The 19,324-nt window shown below is 29.7% G+C and overlaps 1 protein-coding gene across 1 annotated transcript in view; it reads left to right on the forward strand.

The window, feature by feature from the left end:
• The first annotated feature begins 4,489 nt into the window (after nucleotides 1–4,489).
• Nucleotides 4,490–19,324, forward strand: part of pcm (pacman) — a 52,985-nt gene continuing 38,150 nt past the window's right edge. Inside the window, exons 1-19 of the mRNA XM_067047241.1 lie at nucleotides 4,490–4,750; nucleotides 4,831–4,925; nucleotides 5,012–5,113; nucleotides 5,178–5,306; nucleotides 5,377–5,471; nucleotides 6,229–6,442; nucleotides 7,461–7,625; nucleotides 8,712–8,873; nucleotides 9,224–9,344; nucleotides 9,490–9,647; nucleotides 11,849–11,908; nucleotides 11,998–12,119; nucleotides 12,246–12,464; nucleotides 14,170–14,317; nucleotides 14,526–14,637; nucleotides 15,261–15,436; nucleotides 15,756–15,928; nucleotides 18,154–18,267; nucleotides 18,449–18,578. Coding sequence (XP_066903342.1) covers nucleotides 5,039–5,113; nucleotides 5,178–5,306; nucleotides 5,377–5,471; nucleotides 6,229–6,442; nucleotides 7,461–7,625; nucleotides 8,712–8,873; nucleotides 9,224–9,344; nucleotides 9,490–9,647; nucleotides 11,849–11,908; nucleotides 11,998–12,119; nucleotides 12,246–12,464; nucleotides 14,170–14,317; nucleotides 14,526–14,637; nucleotides 15,261–15,436; nucleotides 15,756–15,928; nucleotides 18,154–18,267; nucleotides 18,449–18,578 — 2,373 coding nt within the window. The 5' untranslated portion in view covers nucleotides 4,490–4,750; nucleotides 4,831–4,925; nucleotides 5,012–5,038. The remainder of the gene's footprint in view (nucleotides 4,751–4,830; nucleotides 4,926–5,011; nucleotides 5,114–5,177; nucleotides 5,307–5,376; nucleotides 5,472–6,228; nucleotides 6,443–7,460; nucleotides 7,626–8,711; nucleotides 8,874–9,223; nucleotides 9,345–9,489; nucleotides 9,648–11,848; nucleotides 11,909–11,997; nucleotides 12,120–12,245; nucleotides 12,465–14,169; nucleotides 14,318–14,525; nucleotides 14,638–15,260; nucleotides 15,437–15,755; nucleotides 15,929–18,153; nucleotides 18,268–18,448; nucleotides 18,579–19,324) is intronic.

The following is a 19,324-nucleotide window of genomic DNA, read 5'->3' on the forward strand; positions in this document are numbered from 1 at the left end:
TTAATTATTGATAGTAAATTTAACTGCATATATTTTTCTATACCATAAGTTTTAGTTTAGCACCATTTTAAAGAGCAATATTATCATCATGTTTAAGATCTATTCCATATTTTAATTCGACATGATAAGTGACATAATCCAACTCTATGTTAGGTAAAAAGTAATTGCAATTGTTACTGATTACTATCATTTGAAATTTAATACATAAAATTACTATTATAATTTACTATAATTGGTTATTACAATTACTAGTAATTTCAGTAACTAATAACAAACTTATGGTATTGTGATTCCGTTTGCCCAACACTAATATAATTTCAGACGACAGCAGTAGATGTCCTAGTTTGACCATTATTTCAAAAGAACTTCAGAAAGCTGATGATGATTAAAATTTGAAGTTTGGAGCAACTTTGAAATACTTTTTAAGTTAAATCATGTGAAATGTCTGCTTACTGGGATAGAATTGGTAAAACATAAGGGAATGAAATATAATTTAATTAATTAATCAAAATACAAGCTCTCTCCTACAATGTTTTTTATAGGTTGGTGGGCTCTTATTAAAATTATTACTATTTCTAGGATTTTCAAAAAAGAAGATTATATCCAAAGACCAGGGAAGGCGAAAATTATGAATAAAACTTTTTTTTTTTCAGTTGCAATATAAATTCTTATTATAAGATTTATCATAACAAACATAAATTTTGTTCCTGCCAAGAATATAACAGTTTAACAAAAGATAAGGAAGTCCTAATGCAAACAGGAAAGATCAGTTGGTTTTTGCTTGTCCTATTGGAATCAGATGTCTCAATTTTTTTTTTTTTTTTTTTCAATTATTCACAAAATTCTTTAATATATAGTTTATTATTGCTAACTAAGAGAACTGTTAATTTTTTTCAAAGGCACATTGCTTAAAAATTCATCATTAAAACCCTTTCAGACTATTTCTATGATAAAAAGATGACTACATTAAAGAATATTTAATTATACATTGATAAGCTGAGTTTGATCGAAATTGTTTGTGTCATTTTTCAGAAAGTAGAAAAAATCGATTCTATAAAATGGCACTTGCAGCAGTCCAATTTAATGAAAAATTTATTTAACATCCCAGACATATCCCCTCCTTAAATATATAATTTCAGTTTAGCAGGACTTTGTTTCTAAGCTAGGTCATTCACTTAGACCATTTTATGAGACTTGTTTATTTGAACTCAGAGGTCCTCAAAAAATGTATTTCCATTAAAAACTCTAATTAAAAATTTAGCAATCCCAATTCCATTTATCAATTAGTGATTATTTAATTTTAATTTAAGCTTCATACTATAGACATCTCAAAAGAATTCTTGAAGTCAGACATTTTTTAGATATCCTTGAATCAAGATGCTTTTAGAATAATGCATTTTCGGACTTCTAGATATAACAGCTTAAGTGATGACAAGCTACTTGACTTCTATGCAAATATAACAATAAACAAGTTGTTAGATTTTTTCCACATAAAAGTTCATATTCCAAGATCTTAAAAAAAGAGGTTAATCTTCACTGATTTGTTTGGTGGCTATTTAATAACTTCAATTATTATGCCTTTGAGGTTCTGCAGAATATATCTTGAAATGGATAGTCATTGCTCATTTTTGAAATTGAAGTTTTTCTTTCTTTACTAATGTCGGCCTAAATAATTTATTGTTGCCCTCACACTTAATTAATGTCTCCTCCAAAACAGATATTTTTTGTGGTATAATCATATAACACAGATAATCTAATGGGTAAAGTAACAAGGGCAATAAATTTCTCCAAGAGACTTAGAGAAGAAAATAAGAAGTTATTTAACCCCATTTTTTTTTTTTAATTTAATGAAAATTATGTACAGTTAAGAGTCAAAATTGATAACTCTGCCTGGGAGTGACTTCTTTACCACAGCTGTCAATGTTAACTTTAACTGCAGTTTCAAAACAAGATTTATCACCCCTCTCTACAGCTTCACCCACTTTTATAATGTTTCTCAAAGTGTGCTTTGAGACACAAGTGGCCTGGTAATTCTTTTCATAACAGAGGAAGCATGGATTGTACCACTCTCAGCTTCTGTTTACATAAATTTAAATAATGAGGTGTAGATTAATGCTTGGAGAAGTTTGTCGGGGGGGGGGGGTCCGGTCAGCAAAGAACAACATAAATAAAAAAAAAACACATTTATTTATTTTATTCCGACGTTTCGACCTGAGTTTCAGGTCGAAACGTCGGCATAAAATAAATAAATATGGTTTTGTTTATTTATGTAGTTCTTTGCTGATCGCACCCCCCGACAAACTTCTCCAAGAAGTAAATTTAAATAAGTTCATAATTTCGTTTTTGTTTTGAGAATGGATAGTTTTCCCTCTATCCAGTTTGCTTGACATAGTAAGCGTTTTGAAAAAACTAATACGAGGGATTTCTATTAGTAAAGTTGCAGAAGTAGGTCAAGGACAGGAAAGGAAAGGTAGTCCAGTAAACTGAGTAGCTCTGTTCTAATAAGCACTCCTGACTATCCAGAACTGTACCGAGCATGCGCATTACAGGATTTGGGAGTGAAAACACGTACTACGCATGCTCCAAACAGTCAGAAGTGGTTATTGGAACAGACCCAGTGGAGAGAAGACAAAAGAGTGGAGGATTGGTGGGAGAACGTTTGCCACTGCGCATCTCTCCCCTCCCTTTACCCACAGACAAACTTTTCTTAGATGAACTAGAAGAGATCGCATTAGAAAGCAACTAGAAGTTACAGAACTTAAAACCATTCTAGAAAAAAGACGGCTACTTCAGTGGTTTGTACATATCTGCCGCATGAACAAGGACATGAATCCTATAAAGATATTAGAGGCTCGACCCAGAGGAAGGAGACCACGCGGATCCCCAGAATTACATACCAAGAGTATATCCAAAGAATTGGATGTGAAAGAGGCAAATCGCTCAATGAGAAGGGGCCACGAGGAGTGGTTGTGCTGGATTGAGGCTCCTCAGCGCTGGCTCATGGCATAGGAGGGAGATGAAGAAGAAGCCCCCGGCTCGGGCTCAGCTGACATGATTTTAAAAATAAATTCGGAGCAGAGAACGAAAAAAAAAACTGCTTAGGACCAAAGCTGAATCGAATACCCAACCATGAATACAGGAGATAGTAATAATATTGGCAGGAACATTGCAGTAGCATTCGCTTTACTCCTGACTTTAGTAGCTGAGTGTGTCTGTATGAGGCGGAGCCTTATAGATCCTTGAACCAATACCAATATGTTGCCCATTCGTCGAATAGAGTACTTTTACCAAATGCGATCTGTCCGCTTATATTACCTTAATCTTTGAACCACTCACTTCAGGGGGCCTTTTGTTGATGAGTTATTTAGAGGTCAAACTTCGCTGTTTCTTTTTTGAAGGTGCTGGTAACTGATGTAAATTCGTTTTGATCCATTCTAATACCCAGAAGTGAACTTTTCAGGGATTATCTTTGATGAATTTATCAAATGTTATATTGAATAGCATTGATGAGAGTCCTTGTTTCAGGCTTGTCTTGAATATAAATAGCGATGCCAGATCAAATTTAATGCAAGATTTGTATATTATCTTACAATTTATGCTACGACCTCTACACGCATCGTAGCATAAAAACTGTATCGGTTTTTATATTCTTATACCCTATATACTTTTAGGTTAGGTTACTGTTTTTTCTGAGCGATAAACGAATTAAGAATCCCTTTTAAGGCCAAAATCCATTTTGATATTCACCCAAAATCGTTCATCCCTTACAAAGAATTTAAATGTCTCCAGACAGCACTCTTAATACGTCTTCGTTTCTGTGGATCGGACAATCAATGATGTCATTTTTTATTTGGATGTATTAATACATGACCTACTTATCTATTGTTTTCAGAGGTCCAAACAAAATCAAAATTTATTCAATGAAAATAACAGCTAAAGCATGCTATTCTTCCTCCCAATTTTATATCATAATTTGGCCGTTCTACCATATAAATGGGGAGTACAAGATAGCTTAAAAATACGACTAGCAAACTAAAGACCATGCATAATACGAATTTAGGCTCTATGATCATAATTTAAAGGACAGTATTTAAGTAAGGAACTATGTCCTAAACAATACTTGAAGTATGATAAACATAAGAATGTTAATCGAATTTTATACCTCAAGAACAAAAAAAAAAAAAATTTTATGTGGAATATTGACAAAACATATGTTATGATTTCATGCTTCAAAATAAATAAACATGTATGACTGTTACTTTCCTTAATACACAATAACTTTAAATCCTAATTCGGTGAAAAAGATGAATTTGGACCACTATAAATCATTTTATGTTTTATTATTATAATAATGCATAATACATTTTTATTAAATCATAATTTTAATAAACCAAAGCCAATGGTTATACTGACATCAAGATTTCTTATTTGTCAAATGCGTTTAAAATAAAATTTAAGGATGACATCAAAATTATTTAAGCATACAATATTTCGATGCTTATCAAAATACGTTAAATTGAAAAAAAAATTGATTTTTATATAATAAATTTTTTTTTGTATTAGGTGGACATGAAAAAGCGTTGTATTCTCAAAGTGAAACTGTTGCTTTTAAAAGCTTCTGTTTATAAATAAATTATTTACATCTTATAAAGATTTTTTAAATAATGAATCATATAAAGGAAATTCCAAAAAGGAGGAAGGGGAGATACGACACTTTCTCATTTTTATGATATTGCAGTGGTTGATAAAGGTATATTTTAATATTAATTTGTGTTTTCCGTGTTGTATAATGTACACTTATACATGGAATTGAATTAAATGACGATTCAGCGAATATCTGGCCAAGTTCCCTCGTGTCAAGCTAAAGAACTCAATGCAACACTGATAGGGATATTGTTTTGAAGAGGCTTTATGTTTTGAAAAAGGTACTAAGCCTGTTTCCCACTCAATGCTCCTGTATTTTTTTTATTGCCTTCACAAAACTTATTTTGCGTTTGACTATCATTTTTAGGCATTGAATTGAGAACAAACAGTGAAAATGGGTGTACCAAAGTTCTTCAGGTTTATTAGTGAACGTTACCCATGCCTGTGTGAAGTTGTGAAAGAATATGAGGTAATTAAACTAAATTTTAATTATATATTGTAAGATAAGAAAATTTATGTTTGGATTTTTTTAGATCCCAGAATTTGACAATTTTTACATTGATGCTAATGGAATCATCCACAACTGTTCTCATCCTGATGACAGTGTTCATTTCAGAATCAGTGAAGAAGAAATTTTTAAGGATATATTTTACTACCTTGAGGTAAATATTTATGAATTTTTCAAATGTCTTCTGTTTAGTTAAGTTATTCATTCTGGGTTTTTGTCCATAGGTTTTGTTTAGGCTAATTCAACCGAAGAAACTGTTTTTTATTGCTATTGATGGTGTTGCTCCAAGAGCTAAAATGAATCAGCAGAGGAGTCGAAGGTATGTTTCAATATATTTATATAAGATTCTCTTATCCTCTAATTCTTTTAAGTTTATTAATTAAGTAAAGTTTATGTTATTTACCCAGTAATGATAAGATCGAAATTAATGTATTTACAATTTCTGATTAATAACTTTTAGTTAATCACTGAAGAATTGGTTGTTTATTTCATAATGTTTAAGTAAATTATCAAAGATTAACTTTCATTTTGATCCATTTGATAGTTGATTTGTGCTATCAATCTTTACTGGATTTAAATTATTTAAAAACTTTAATCTTAATCTCTCTTAGTGTGTTATGTTAACTTATAGAGTGTTAAATTTATATTAGTTAATATGGCCCTTTTATCCCTCTAGTTTTATTTCTGCTATATGAACTTAAATCTCAAGATGGATGTTCATAGCAACAGCTTATCCTGAATACTTAATTCATTTATTTTTATGCTATATATTTGTAAATATGTTATTTTGCCAAAACAGTACTGTACTAGTTCCCAAGTTCTACTCCAACATGTAAATTTCCTTATACAAAATAAGAAAATGGTCACCCATTGATGTTAATTTTAAGCTGACGTCATATAGTGAACAATATTTATGCAAATTTTGATCCTGAATTCAACAGAAAAGTATGCATTGGGATTTTACTTCTCTTGAGCAAGTATTGTTAATAAGTGGAACCATGCTCAACCCCCATTTTGGAGTAGTACTTCGAAACCACTGATATCGCTTTTTTATTAACTTGTTATTTACTACATAGGTTTAGGACTGCAAAAGATGCTGAGTTAGCCCTTAAAAGAGCTGTTGATAAGGGTGAAACCCTACCTGACACTGACAGATTTGACTCTAATTGTATTACTCCTGGAACTGTTTTTATGGATAAACTGCACAAGCAGCTACAATATTTTATCAAGCACAAGATTTCAACTGATGCAACTTGGCAAAAACCAAAAATTATTTTATCAGGCCATAACGTAAGTTTTTTATATTTATTTATTTATATATATTTTTTAAGATTAACTTTTTTAAAAATATGTAGGTTTTTATAGTTTGAAAAACTTAAAATATTCCCTGTAAATGTATACTCTTTTGGACAATTGTTTCTATTAGAATGAGATGTTAGAAACTTTAATAAAATAAATTATGGAAACAAATTAAATGTTTAAAGTTCTGAATTGATATTCTAATATGGCGTGTGGGTACATGATCATGAGCCTGAAATTTGAAAGTATAGCCACAGTAATTAATTTAGAAATATCTGTTCTGATATGAGCAAGGATTAATTTCAACTCAAAGTAGGCTCGTAAGTGAAAGTTGTGTGATTCCCTTTTTGCACTAGATTTTCAGTCATTTATTTTACCACTAAGAGTTCATAAAAAACAACAAAACAATATTGATTAACTTAATTTGATTAGTTTTATAATTAAATTAATTACTAAATTAAAATTAATTAAATTAACAAAATGGTGTAAGATTTAGAATAGCCTTAAATATATTTCTTAATCGCAACTCCGACCATCTAATTCACATATGGTACATCATCTTATTTATTATTTTAAACTACACTTGTTTAGTAACAGAGTTGGGCTAAAAGTAATCACAATTACAATTCCTTTTCAATTACTGTAATTTTAAATTACGGGAATTAAATTAAAACTTTTATTAGTAATTTCAACTACTTTATGTTCCACTCTAATTGTAATAATGGTCCAAAATACCAATACTAATTGATCTAAAGTAATCGCGATTACATTTTACTTTAGTTAGTTAACACAATTACAATTACTTTCTTATTACTGAAATTTTAAATTATGGGAATTAAACTACAATTTTTTTGGTAATTTCAACTACTTGATGTTCCACTCTAGTTGTAATAATGGTCCAAAATTACCAGTACGAGTTGAACTAAAGTAATCGCAATTACATTTTACTTTAGTTAGTAATTGCAGTTACTTTTTGCTCAACACTACTTAATAATGTCTTTTTAATTAGGTTCCAGGTGAAGGAGAGCACAAGATAATGGATTATATTAGATACTTACGATCTCAAAGCGATTGGGATCCCAATACCAGGCATTGTCTTCACGGCTTGGATGCTGATCTCATTATGTTAGGACTATGTACTCATGAACCGCATTTTTCTCTCTTAAGAGAAGAGGTATTGTGGTTAATTTAGAGCCTACTTTATTATTTATTATTCCATGATTATCTTTTATAATACCTTTTTTTTTTTTTAAGAAATTATGTTTTCTTCATATTCTTTGAATGGAGCTCATTTTATTATTTAAAATTCTATTAATTCCTGATTCTGATCAATTTAAGCGTAGTGGTTAAAAATATTTTTACAGTCATAGAATAACACTAATAAGTTAATAAATAAATACGTGTTATATCACATATATTTGTGTTATTCTCTGACTGCACTCCAAACCATCTTTTCATATATCAGTGTATAATAAAATTGCCTATAATATTTGCGAGATCTTTTAATTTTAGATCCAGTATGGGTGTATAAAATAAAAGGATTTAACAGAATTTTAACTGTAAAATTTTTCACATTTTATGTATGAAGATAAATATAAATTATTTTTAGCAAAAGTATATAAATCGTATTGAATTGCTTGATCAAGTTTTTTTTTTTTTGTCTTTAAGTATCCACATATTATGAACATTTTTAGTTGAATGAAGCTTAACTGAAACTATTAATGCACTCTTTTTTGGATAATGTCAAGATCAAACCTTGTTAAAATTACAAAATTATAGATCACTTATGTCCACTTTTTCAAAATTCATGAATATATCTAGAAAAAAAATTGAACGAAATTCAACCATTTATTGATTGTTTTAGTTTTACTAATGTGACAGCCAGAACTTTATGTAGTTTTTTGTGATAACTGCATTATGATGAACACACTTCTTTATCAATAAGAAAAATCTTATGCTGATTATCATCAGTTTCCTCCATGTTATATTTTACATCAAATTTCCTTTGCAAGTCACAATCAATTTTGTTTGTGACAAGTTTTAGATTCTGTTGAGATGACGGTGATTGAATGCAACATTCTTAATGAACTTAGATCAAACTGCTCTTAAATAATCACTGATGTAGCATTATTCATGAATGTCACCAATCTATTATCAGCTCAAAGAAGGATTTATAATTCATTAAAAAATATATTTCTGATTTTTATAATCAATATTATTTTCACTTTCTTTATTATTATTATTTATTTATTTTTTTCAGGTTAAATTTTCAAGAACTGCGAAAAAGCCTAAAAATGTGGAAGAAACCAAATTTTTTTTATTACATTTATCCATGATGCGAGGATATTTAGATTTGGAATTCCGATCTTTAAAAGATAAATTGTCATTTGAATATGATATCGAGCGCATCATTGATGATTGGGTATATTTATATCAATTATGTTATTGTGAATTCTCTATCTATAGAAATAAATATTTTTTTTGTTTAATATTTCAAGATCTTAAACATTTGCATAACTTCTTAAAGTATATTATAGTATCGGCCAATTCATTGATGACAATTTATATATGATCGCTGGGAAGATTAAAATAAAAATATTTGATACTCATTTTAAGAAAACTTTGCTTTTAATTATTCTGCTCTTCATTATAAATATAATTTCCAAATTTTAATCTCCCTTTCTCTTAGATACATTATGTATATACTTTGGAACTTTGTTTGCGTTAGAATTGTTTATGTGATTATATTTCTAGCTTATGTTATATTTACAGGTATTGATGGGTTTTTTAGTCGGTAACGATTTCATTCCCAATCTCCCCAAATTTCACATTGCCAATAATGCTCTTCATAAGTTGTATCAAGCTTACATGGAAATTCTTCCTACTTTGGGAGGTGAGTACAGTGATCAATATTTGCATTTCTTGCCTCATTTTATTATTTATTTTTATAAATGTTTTTTCTGAGTACTAAGTTTAAAAAAATATTCTTTCCTTTTTTTTTTTATCAACCATTTTAAAATTATTTTGTTTATTTTTAGGTTACATAAATGATTATGGGACTTTAAATTTAGAAAGGTTCGAAAAATATTTAACAAAACTAGCTGAAATAGAATTAGATAATTTTAGGGATATACAAGCTGACATTAAATATTTAGAAAGTAAGTCTGGAAAGAAGCTTCTTTCTGATGAAACTGATGTAAGTATCTTTATATTTTTTATAAATAAATTTATTCGTTAATTAATAAATTTATATCTCTGTGGTATCTATCAGTTCTTATATTTTCCAGTCAGAATTATAATTCTGTTCTAAAAACCAATTGTTTTATCTTTTGGAATTTTTAAGGATATATGTCATATTATAAAATGTCTCTTAAAATCGTGCATTGGCATCTTGTTTTCATTGGCTATATTATGAATTTATAACAGCACTATCAAATTTATGAACTGAGGCCACCACCATTATTCTGTCTGAATTATTATTTGATAGTTTGTAACTCCATTGTCATATAAATCATGCAAGTAAATAAAATATTTGTAGAATAAATACTTGATAATAGAAACATGATACAAATTTTATTTTTTTCAGAAGTACAATTTTTTCCTAACAGATTAAAATTTAATTAATCAATAGAACTTAGTGTTGACTTTGCAGAGGAATGTTTTAAAAATAGAAACAAGCATTGGCATTGTTTTCATAATGGCCATCAATGTTGTGCTTACACATTATAGTAAACCAGCTTTTGTAAAAACAGCATTTGATTTTCATGAAACAAAACTATTTTGCATAGAAGGAATTTTAATTACTTAATGACAGCCACTCTTTATTTTTTGAAAATAAAATTTGAATCTTACTAATAATTGCTGTTGATAAACAAACAACTTAACTATGTTTTTTGTATTGAAAAATACAAATAACATTTATTCAAAATTATTTTTACCATCAACCAACTTTAATAAATGGCTGTTATAATTAAAAATAAAAATATTTAACTTTATTGAAGTAAAAAATAAATTCATGTTAATGTTATGAATACACAACAGTGACCATGAATAAGTTAGGAAATATTTACTGTATCTTTATTTGACAAGTGTGACAGCAGTGGGGATTCAAAATGAATTTTCCATAACTGCTAGCCAATATTAAGAGAAAAGTTATCGATAAATATTAAAGGATAAATGTTTGAATAAAGAAAACTCCAAATAGCAGCATAATATCAAACAAAACAGATATATTTCTTCATAAACAAAAAAAATAATATAAGATCACTTCTTAATTAAATGATAAAAACAAATATTAATATAAAATACTTTTTAAAATCCACTATTTAAAAAAATTAAAAAAAAGTAATATGTTATAAAAATTTGACATTACTGAAAAAGTATCAATAATAAATATAAACATGTTAAATTAAAAAAAATTCAAATTAATTATTAATATTAAAAAAAAAAAAATGTATCTCTGACCTTATTCCAACTTATTAGGCAACACTTAAATTTAAAAAAAATAGTTTCTTGTATTGAGACTCAAACTTGGGATTTCTGTGTCATTGGTTATAGGTCTCTGAGCGATGTGTAGTAATATGGTTTGTGTACTGTACTGCCAGTATGTCTCACTGGGCTTAAGGAATAATGCAGCAACCATAAAATAAAAAGGTTTACTCTGTATTGTGGTAACAGCCGACTGACTGGGGGACTTAGTCCAAGTTCCTAGCATAAGCTGTTATACTCGTATTGTGTACAATGCAACAATTCCACTCATAAACAATATCTATATTATGTGAACTCATACGTAAATATATATACCTATATATATATACATTATTCTTTACCTTCTCATACAGTGGCCATAACTGCAAGGTTGTACTTTTTCTTTTAATGGCTAAGCTAAAACTCTTAGAAATGCCTTAGTTGAGGGAATGTCATATATTATAATAATTGAAGTACAGATGTCTATGTTTAGATACCTTTAGATGATCAGACCAGACCAGAGTAACCAGGTAGCGAGTAAAAGTTGGTAGAGAACCTGTTCCCATAGTAATTGACAGATCAATCCAATTAGATTATGGAGTTTTTCATCATCTCTCCTGTCTATCCGCCCACATGTGATCTGGATAACCACTTTACACATCACCCTCTCTGGTTGGGTGGACTGAGCCCCTGATTTCTCCGGTCTGGTCTGATCATCAAAATACTTTGTCGTATGGAATTTAGTACAAAAGGTTGTTATTTCAATTAAATTTTTCTGACTTTTTTCTAAACTTAGTCTGAGGATATTTATTAATTTAACATCATTTTATTTTATTTTTTGTCACAGTAAAATAACAATGATTTTGTAACCAATAAATTTAAATTATTTATTTTAAAATTTAAATTTTTATTTATTTATTTCAATTTTAGGAAGCCATATCTAAATTTGATGATGAGTTAATGCGCCTGGTGGAAGATTCTAATAAAATGGTAATGAATAGAAATGGTTTCTCTGAAAATATGATACATTTACTATATACACAGTTCTAAATAAATTCTTTGCTCTTTATACAAATTAGTTCGAAGGTGAAGATGATATGGCTTTTGATAGTTCTGACGATGAACAACTAATACAGGATGAGTTCAGGCATCATAAGGCTCGATTTTATATGGAAAAATTAAACTATGAGAATGTAGACAGGTATTTTATTTGTCTTAATTGCATTTCTTTTCTTCTTTTTTTTCTCATTAAAAATTTGTTTAAAGTTAGTTGATTTGATGAAGCACCCCTAATTATTAAGATTGTAATTATTTGTTTTTGTCATAGTGAGGTTTTGATGAGCCAAGCTGAATGCTACGTTCGAGCAATCCAGTGGAACTTGTTCTATTATTATACAGGATGCCCATCTTGGTCTTGGTTTTATCCTCATCACTACGCGCCATACGTATCAGATATAAAAGGATTCACTGATTTTGATTTTAAATTTGATTTGTCAGCTCCGTTTCAACCATTCCAACAACTTCTTGCTGTCTTACCTTCTGCAAGGTAAAATATTTCAGTTTTGGTTTAGTTCATTATTATTCAAGGCAGCTACATTATATTATTATTTTGTATTTAGTTTGAAATGTTTCTGTCAATTGAAGTTCGTGAATGATAATAATCTCATGATATTAATTTTGAGCTTTCAAACAGTAAGAGAGTATTAATGAAGAATTCAGACATACGATCATTTGAACTTTACTTAACATTATGTGTAGAACAGTTGATAAATTCCATGCGCAAGCGCTTTCTGGCCTGTTAAATTTCTTTGTTGTATTCTGAGATCATACTAAGGTATGCAATGATGAAGACTCCACTCCAAATAGAACATGGAATGACCATGAGTGTGAAATCTTGGGTGAATAGTTTGGAGTGATGTGCAGCAACTAGAATTTTGTAAGTTCTAAACTCCCGGCCAAAATTCAATCACACAAACTGCCCATGAGTGTTGAAAACTGATAGATTGGAATGATAGACATTTTTCAGGTAGTCCTTGTATTTAAGTCAGGATCTGTTGGTTGTAATGTAATGTAAATACATATTGTCAAATATTTTAAGGGGGCTCTTCTTACTTCATTTAGTCTATTTTTGGATTGTTGGGATGGCTTCCCAACATGTGGATTCAGATGTGAATAATGATTTAGTTAATAAAACAGAAGATATATCAAGGGAATCTTTTATATTAGCAAGCGATTGATTCAATTAAACAAATTTTCACATATATTTTCAATATAATTTTGGGAATGAATGGATAGTATAAGTGGATTTTTGTGAGACAATAATTTATCTAAAAACCTATTTTATCCAATATAGTCTTCTTGGGATGAACATGTAAAGTCTACACTGGTAATGTTTTCTGCTACCCACACAAATTTATTAAAAAAAAAAAGAAGTTATTCTGTGGGTTAGGACTTGACTTTCATGGTATGGTGTCTTTGCAAACTCTTACAAGCTGCCAGTTTTTTGCTTTTTGATCTTATGTCTATAATTGGAAAACTACATTCCCTGATTATCAGAACTTTTGATTTATGGATATCATATCTTTTCCTGGTGACATTGTCTATCTATGGAATAACCAAATCCACTAATAGCAACATTTCATGGTTGCTAGCCAGGAAAAGATTGTTGATGAAACATATGCTGTATGTTCAATCACTGCTACAGATGATAAATATCGCAAGCTCATTGATGATTTGATTCTAGGACACCTATATGCTGAGTGTGTGGCTATAATCCTGCCACATGACAATGCTGATATACATATTTCGTACGCAACTTCAAAGGCTTTACAAAGCTTGAAGTCTGAACTGCTTCAGTTAGCAGCTGTTACTCCCTCGATCTTGTATCTTATGATTTTTATTTATTTTCTCTTCTAAAAAGAGACTTCAAGGGTAATTATAACACCTTGATGATGTGAAAGGAACTGTCGAGTCCTCGATTCAAGTAAAGTTAAAAGCATTTTTCAGTAACTGAATGTTTTTTGAATGTTAAAACTTGTTCCAAGTTGGGAAAAATGGGTTAGCCTTAATGGTGACTATGATGGTTGAAAAATAATCTCATTTTGAAGTTTAAGAAATGTACTTTTTGTTCTATCTTTCTCCTTATTTTAATTCGTGTTCTACTAGCATGTTTGTATTATTTTTCAGTCGGCCTTCATACTTATTTTGGCAATTTTTGATAATTAATTATCTTGTTATCTTTGTTTTTGCAGCAAAAATATTGTGCCTGGACCCTTCCAGGATCTCATGGCTTCCCCTGATTCACCTATAATACAGTTCTATCCTCCTGATTTTGAAACTGATTTAAATGACAAGATGAATGATTGGGAAGCAGTGGTTTTAATTCCATTTATTGAAGAGGTAATGGTGACTTCAATAAAATATAATTATATTCTACCATAAATTCTATTATTTTTCTGTCTATTTATTACAAATCTTCCCACAAGAATAGAAAAATTAGGCTAAATATTGAACTTGTTAGAATTGTTTATAGTGTGAATAAACTTGAAGTAATGTGTTCTTTTAGCTGCTTGAGAAACTGAAATTTCTATCTTATTTATATTTGTAGAAAAGCCTTCTAGATGCCATGCAACCTTACTATAAAGACTTAACAGAAGATGAGAATAGGAGAAATTCTGTACAGCCTATGGAAGTTTATGAATACACTTCTGATAATTTAGGTAAACTAGTTTTGACAAAAATAAATTATTTTATTTCCTTGAGTTATCCCATCGAATCATCTTTACCCTCCATCATAAACCTACCAACTATCCTACAGTTCCTTTAGTATTGGTGCTCTTACTCCTGTCGAACAAATCCATTACCTTGGACTACATCTGGAAAAACAACTAACTTGGAATCCTCACAGAAGACTTTGATTCCGACTATTGCAGGACTTACTAGACAGATACCAATTCTTCCAATATAAACTCCCTAACTGCCCACACTCACTAGTTGGGGTCAACCTTGCTTCCTCTTGCATTCCTGACAATACTCCAAGGCACCTGAAAAGAAGATGGCATCGATACCACTCAACCTACCAATGGGTAGTTTCTCTTTATGCCTGTATCAAACCATTATGATCTTACATCGAATGTACTGGATGTATTTTTATGTAAATACAGTTGTAAATATCAGTAAATAAATTTCCTGACTTGACTGTCTGTTGTATTTGATCTTCAGTAATAAGAAGGGAAAAAAAGAAGTATACATTTTTTTACTAACACTTGTGACTAAAAAAAATAAAGTACATTTTTTTTAATTCTTTTTTTGTAAGTAATCCTATCCATTTTAATTTACACAGGCCGTTGTGAAGCTCCTGAACACTTTCCACCAATTGAAAATAATCATGCTCAAGTGACCACTCTTTCAAGATCAGATATTGCCATCGATCCGAGGAAAGTTGTAAAAGGTATCCTTCCCGGAGCTCTCTCAGGAGCACGCTATGGATTCCCTCAACTGAGAGGTATTTCTTTTAAGGTAAAAAGATCTATAATTATTTTACTTTAATAGAACATGAAGCCAAATTCATAATTTATAAACAAATTAATGAATGGTTCCTATTTAATAGACATTATGATTAATACTTTTCAAGATTGAACAGAAAATCTTTCCTCATGTGACTTATTATTATAAATAATTAATAAATAAGGAGCTTTTAATTTTAAGCATTTAAGTGAGGTGTGATACAATTTCGGCTTAATCATTTGCTTTGTATATAAATATGATCTGCGTTTTTTAATTTCTTGAAATTTTTCATTGTAACTACTAACCGATTCATTTTTTTATTTTATTTTAGGTAGAATTAAAATTGGCGAAGGTTAAAGTTTTTGAGCATCCTAGTAGAGGAGAAAACATGATTTTAAAAATAGACCGGATAGAATTTGAAAGTGAAGAAATATTGTATTCGATGGCTGAAAAACTGCGCAACAAAATCATATATGTTGGTTGGCCACATATTCAGAAAGGAAAGTGAGTAATTAATCTTTTTAGTAATTTAATATTTCTATATTTAATATTTATGCATAATTTTACATTTTTCTAGCTGCACTTTTTGGTGTATTAACACTTTCACTGTGGGGCTCCTCTGGAAAACCACTTAAATGCTCAATTTTTTTATTCTTTTATTTTAATTTAAATATGAACCATATAATGTATAAAGTGTAATATTTAGCCAAAAAACTTTAAATAGCTGTGTTTTAACCACGAAGACTACTGTGATCACCCCTGTCTACCACTGAATCTATGCAATCAGCTGATACATGAATGTTTTGTAAATGAATTAATAAGGACTCTAGAGAGTTATTGAATATCACCACATTTTCTATAAACATTTAGACAATCTGAATGAAATAATATAAAACAATGGAAAAAAAAAAACTTTGGAAGTGAAAAAGCTTGTGAAAAACAGAAAAAGCTTTTATTGGAAGTGTGTTAAATATAAGAGCACATAAGTAAATAGATTTATATACTTCACAATTAATTAATTGAATGAATTCATTAATAAAAAAAAATCTTAGGAATGTAAACATTCTTGAAAAAAATTGGAAGAACTGTAAAGATTCTAAAGAACCTAGAATGATCGTAGCTAGTGGAAGCTAGGACAGTGCTTAACATGGTTCGGGTCACCTTCCTTCATGATACGTCATACATTTTTGGCGAATTTTTATAGTTTGATTGAAAATATTGAATTTTCTGGTTATTATATGACGTCTTCACTGTTTAGTTTTTAAAAAAAATTCCATTGTTTTATTTTTGTACTAATAATCCTTGGCCTTCTTCCTCTTTCTCTACGCTTCAAGGTGTTGAGGTTTAGCCTCGTTTCATTTTCTCCACATGTCCCAATCATTCCAAATTTTCCTCATTTCTGCCAGAGAGCATCCTCTCAGATTCTTTTATTAAGAATATGTTTCTTTCGGGTTTTCCACTATATCCTTCTCAGGAACATCATCTCCGATGCCGTCACTTTAATTGGGTAATGATGTAGAGTCCAACTCTCCTACCCACAGAGTAAAACTGGTAGGAGTACTGTTTTAAAAAGAAGTAATTGATATCCTTCATTTCCATGACTTTGGAGTGTATTTAGATGTATCCTCCATTCACTTTTTCCACTCTATTTAGTACCTTTTGATTTACTTTCCCATCTTTGCTAATTATTGTTCCCAGGTACTCATAGGTATCCATAAATTGAAGAGGTATTTAGTATTTAAAAAATTCCATTATGTTGTTTTTGTACCAAAACTATTGCATCTCTGGCCTTCTTTCTCTACCTGGCAAGTTGCTTCAAGTTGTGGAGGCTCATTTGGAAAATTAGTACGGGAAAGGATTGTCACTGTGAATAATTTAGTAATATCTGCTCTGAAACGAGTGACAATTAACTTCAATTCTTAAGTTGGTAATTTGCATAAAAATGATGGTGCTTTCATCACACCGCTTTCACTAATAAAATAAAGGTACTTAAGGGGAAATTTTTTCAAAATTTGTTATTTATGCCCTAACAGACTATCTCAATGATGATAAGAGCCCTAACAGACTATCTCAATGATGATAAGCCCTAGCTGATATTAAAAATCATCTAAATATACATTGACATGGCGAGTTTAATCAAAACTGTCAAAGCTATTTTGGAGAGATTTGAAAAAAATGTGAAAAACTGATTTCAAAAAGTGGCACTTGACACACCCATTTTGTGAGACTAGGTTTTTTTTGGACTAAGGTGACCACAAAGCATGCATTTCCATCCAACACTCGAATTCAAAATCTCATTTTGCGCGATCGCGATACTTTCCCTTACTGCATATTCCAAGTATATAGGTAAGTGAAAGTAAGTATGTTAATTAAGTAAAAAAGGCAGATTTAATGCAAGTGAAACTGTGTAGCATATATTAATTAATACAAATTATTACATCTATGTTCTATCTATCAATCATCCAATCTAATCAATCATTCCATGCTTGTTTTTTCAATCTTGTCCTGACAATTTGTCATTTCATCTGTTACAATTGTATTACTTATAGGGTTTCAATTAGAAAGATTACTTTATAGAAGATAAATTAAAGTAATAAAGGATACAATTTCTTGAAAATTTGAGGCTCATTTTAATATTGATTAAAATAAGTTTTATTTAAATTATATAATAAAATAAACATGCCAGCATGGAGATTAATGCTTTTTACCTAACAAGAATATTATTGCAGGGCCACTGCTATTTCTTCAGAACAATGTCAGTTTAGAATTGAACATAATAAACCCCCTTTTAAATATGATGATAAAAACCGACATAAACTGGATGCTGCTGACCTTCAACAAAGGTATATTATCTTTAATAGTCTATGCTATTTTATTTATTAATAAAAGTAACACAGAACTGAAATTATTTGATAATTTTTCGTATTCTATTTTCTAGATATTTGTTGATATTTGATAGTTCTAGATATTTGAAGTAACACAGAACTGAAATTATTTGATAATTTTTCGTATTCTATTTTCTAGATATTTGTTGAACTTGGGAATAGATTTAGGAAAAGTGGATATCATTATTTACGTTAAAACAGTTGTAGATATTAGAGTACAGTTTGATGAAAATGATTCTTCTCAGACTCAGGGAAAAAGGACTTACATGGCAAGTATTCATTAAATTATGTTTGTTTTAGTTTTAAAAATAATTTAATGGCCTAGGTCTAAGTTATTTCTTACTACCTTACTCTATACTATGCTTCAATTGGGATAGTATTGTATGCTATTTAAGAAAATTATTTTTTAAGGAAAATATTTTCCTCGGTAATTGTTTACCTCAGCTCTCCCAAAATGGCGGAAGTCCATTTTTTCGAGACAAGAGTGTACTGGCGGTCCTGAACCGAGCTGACTATGGACGACTTAGGGTAGGTTACGAAATTAACCTCCTTTACTACCTAATTTACTCCTTTCTCCTTAGCTTATAATACACCACAATTTTCGGCAGCAGTTGCTATTACTTCTTCTGACTTATAAATATTTATTATACGTTAAAGGAACTAAATTATAATAATTAGGCTCTGTAACCTTAGCATAGCAGAAGCATTTATTTTATATGGTATTTTTTTAATAAGAAAAGAAAATTGTTTAATGGTTAATCTGAATATAATAATAAGGGTCTCTTGAGCTGTAAATTAATAACAATAACAAAAACTTTTTATAACAAAATCGTGAGATACTTTTTTTTTAAATCTTTTTATTTATGCAAGCACCTGTCAAATACAAAATTGACAATCAGCGGACTGCCTGACTGTTATATTAACTAAACAAATAGCATGTTAGTGCACCCCTAACCATCTTCTCCTCATATATATTATATAGGGTCAACAATCTTCTCATAATATTATATTTTAT

Source organism: Halyomorpha halys, unplaced genomic scaffold (assembly GCF_000696795.3).
Source record: "Halyomorpha halys isolate HHAL.00 unplaced genomic scaffold, Hhal_1.1 Scaffold1437.1, whole genome shotgun sequence".
NCBI lineage: Eukaryota > Metazoa > Arthropoda > Insecta > Hemiptera > Pentatomidae > Halyomorpha > Halyomorpha halys.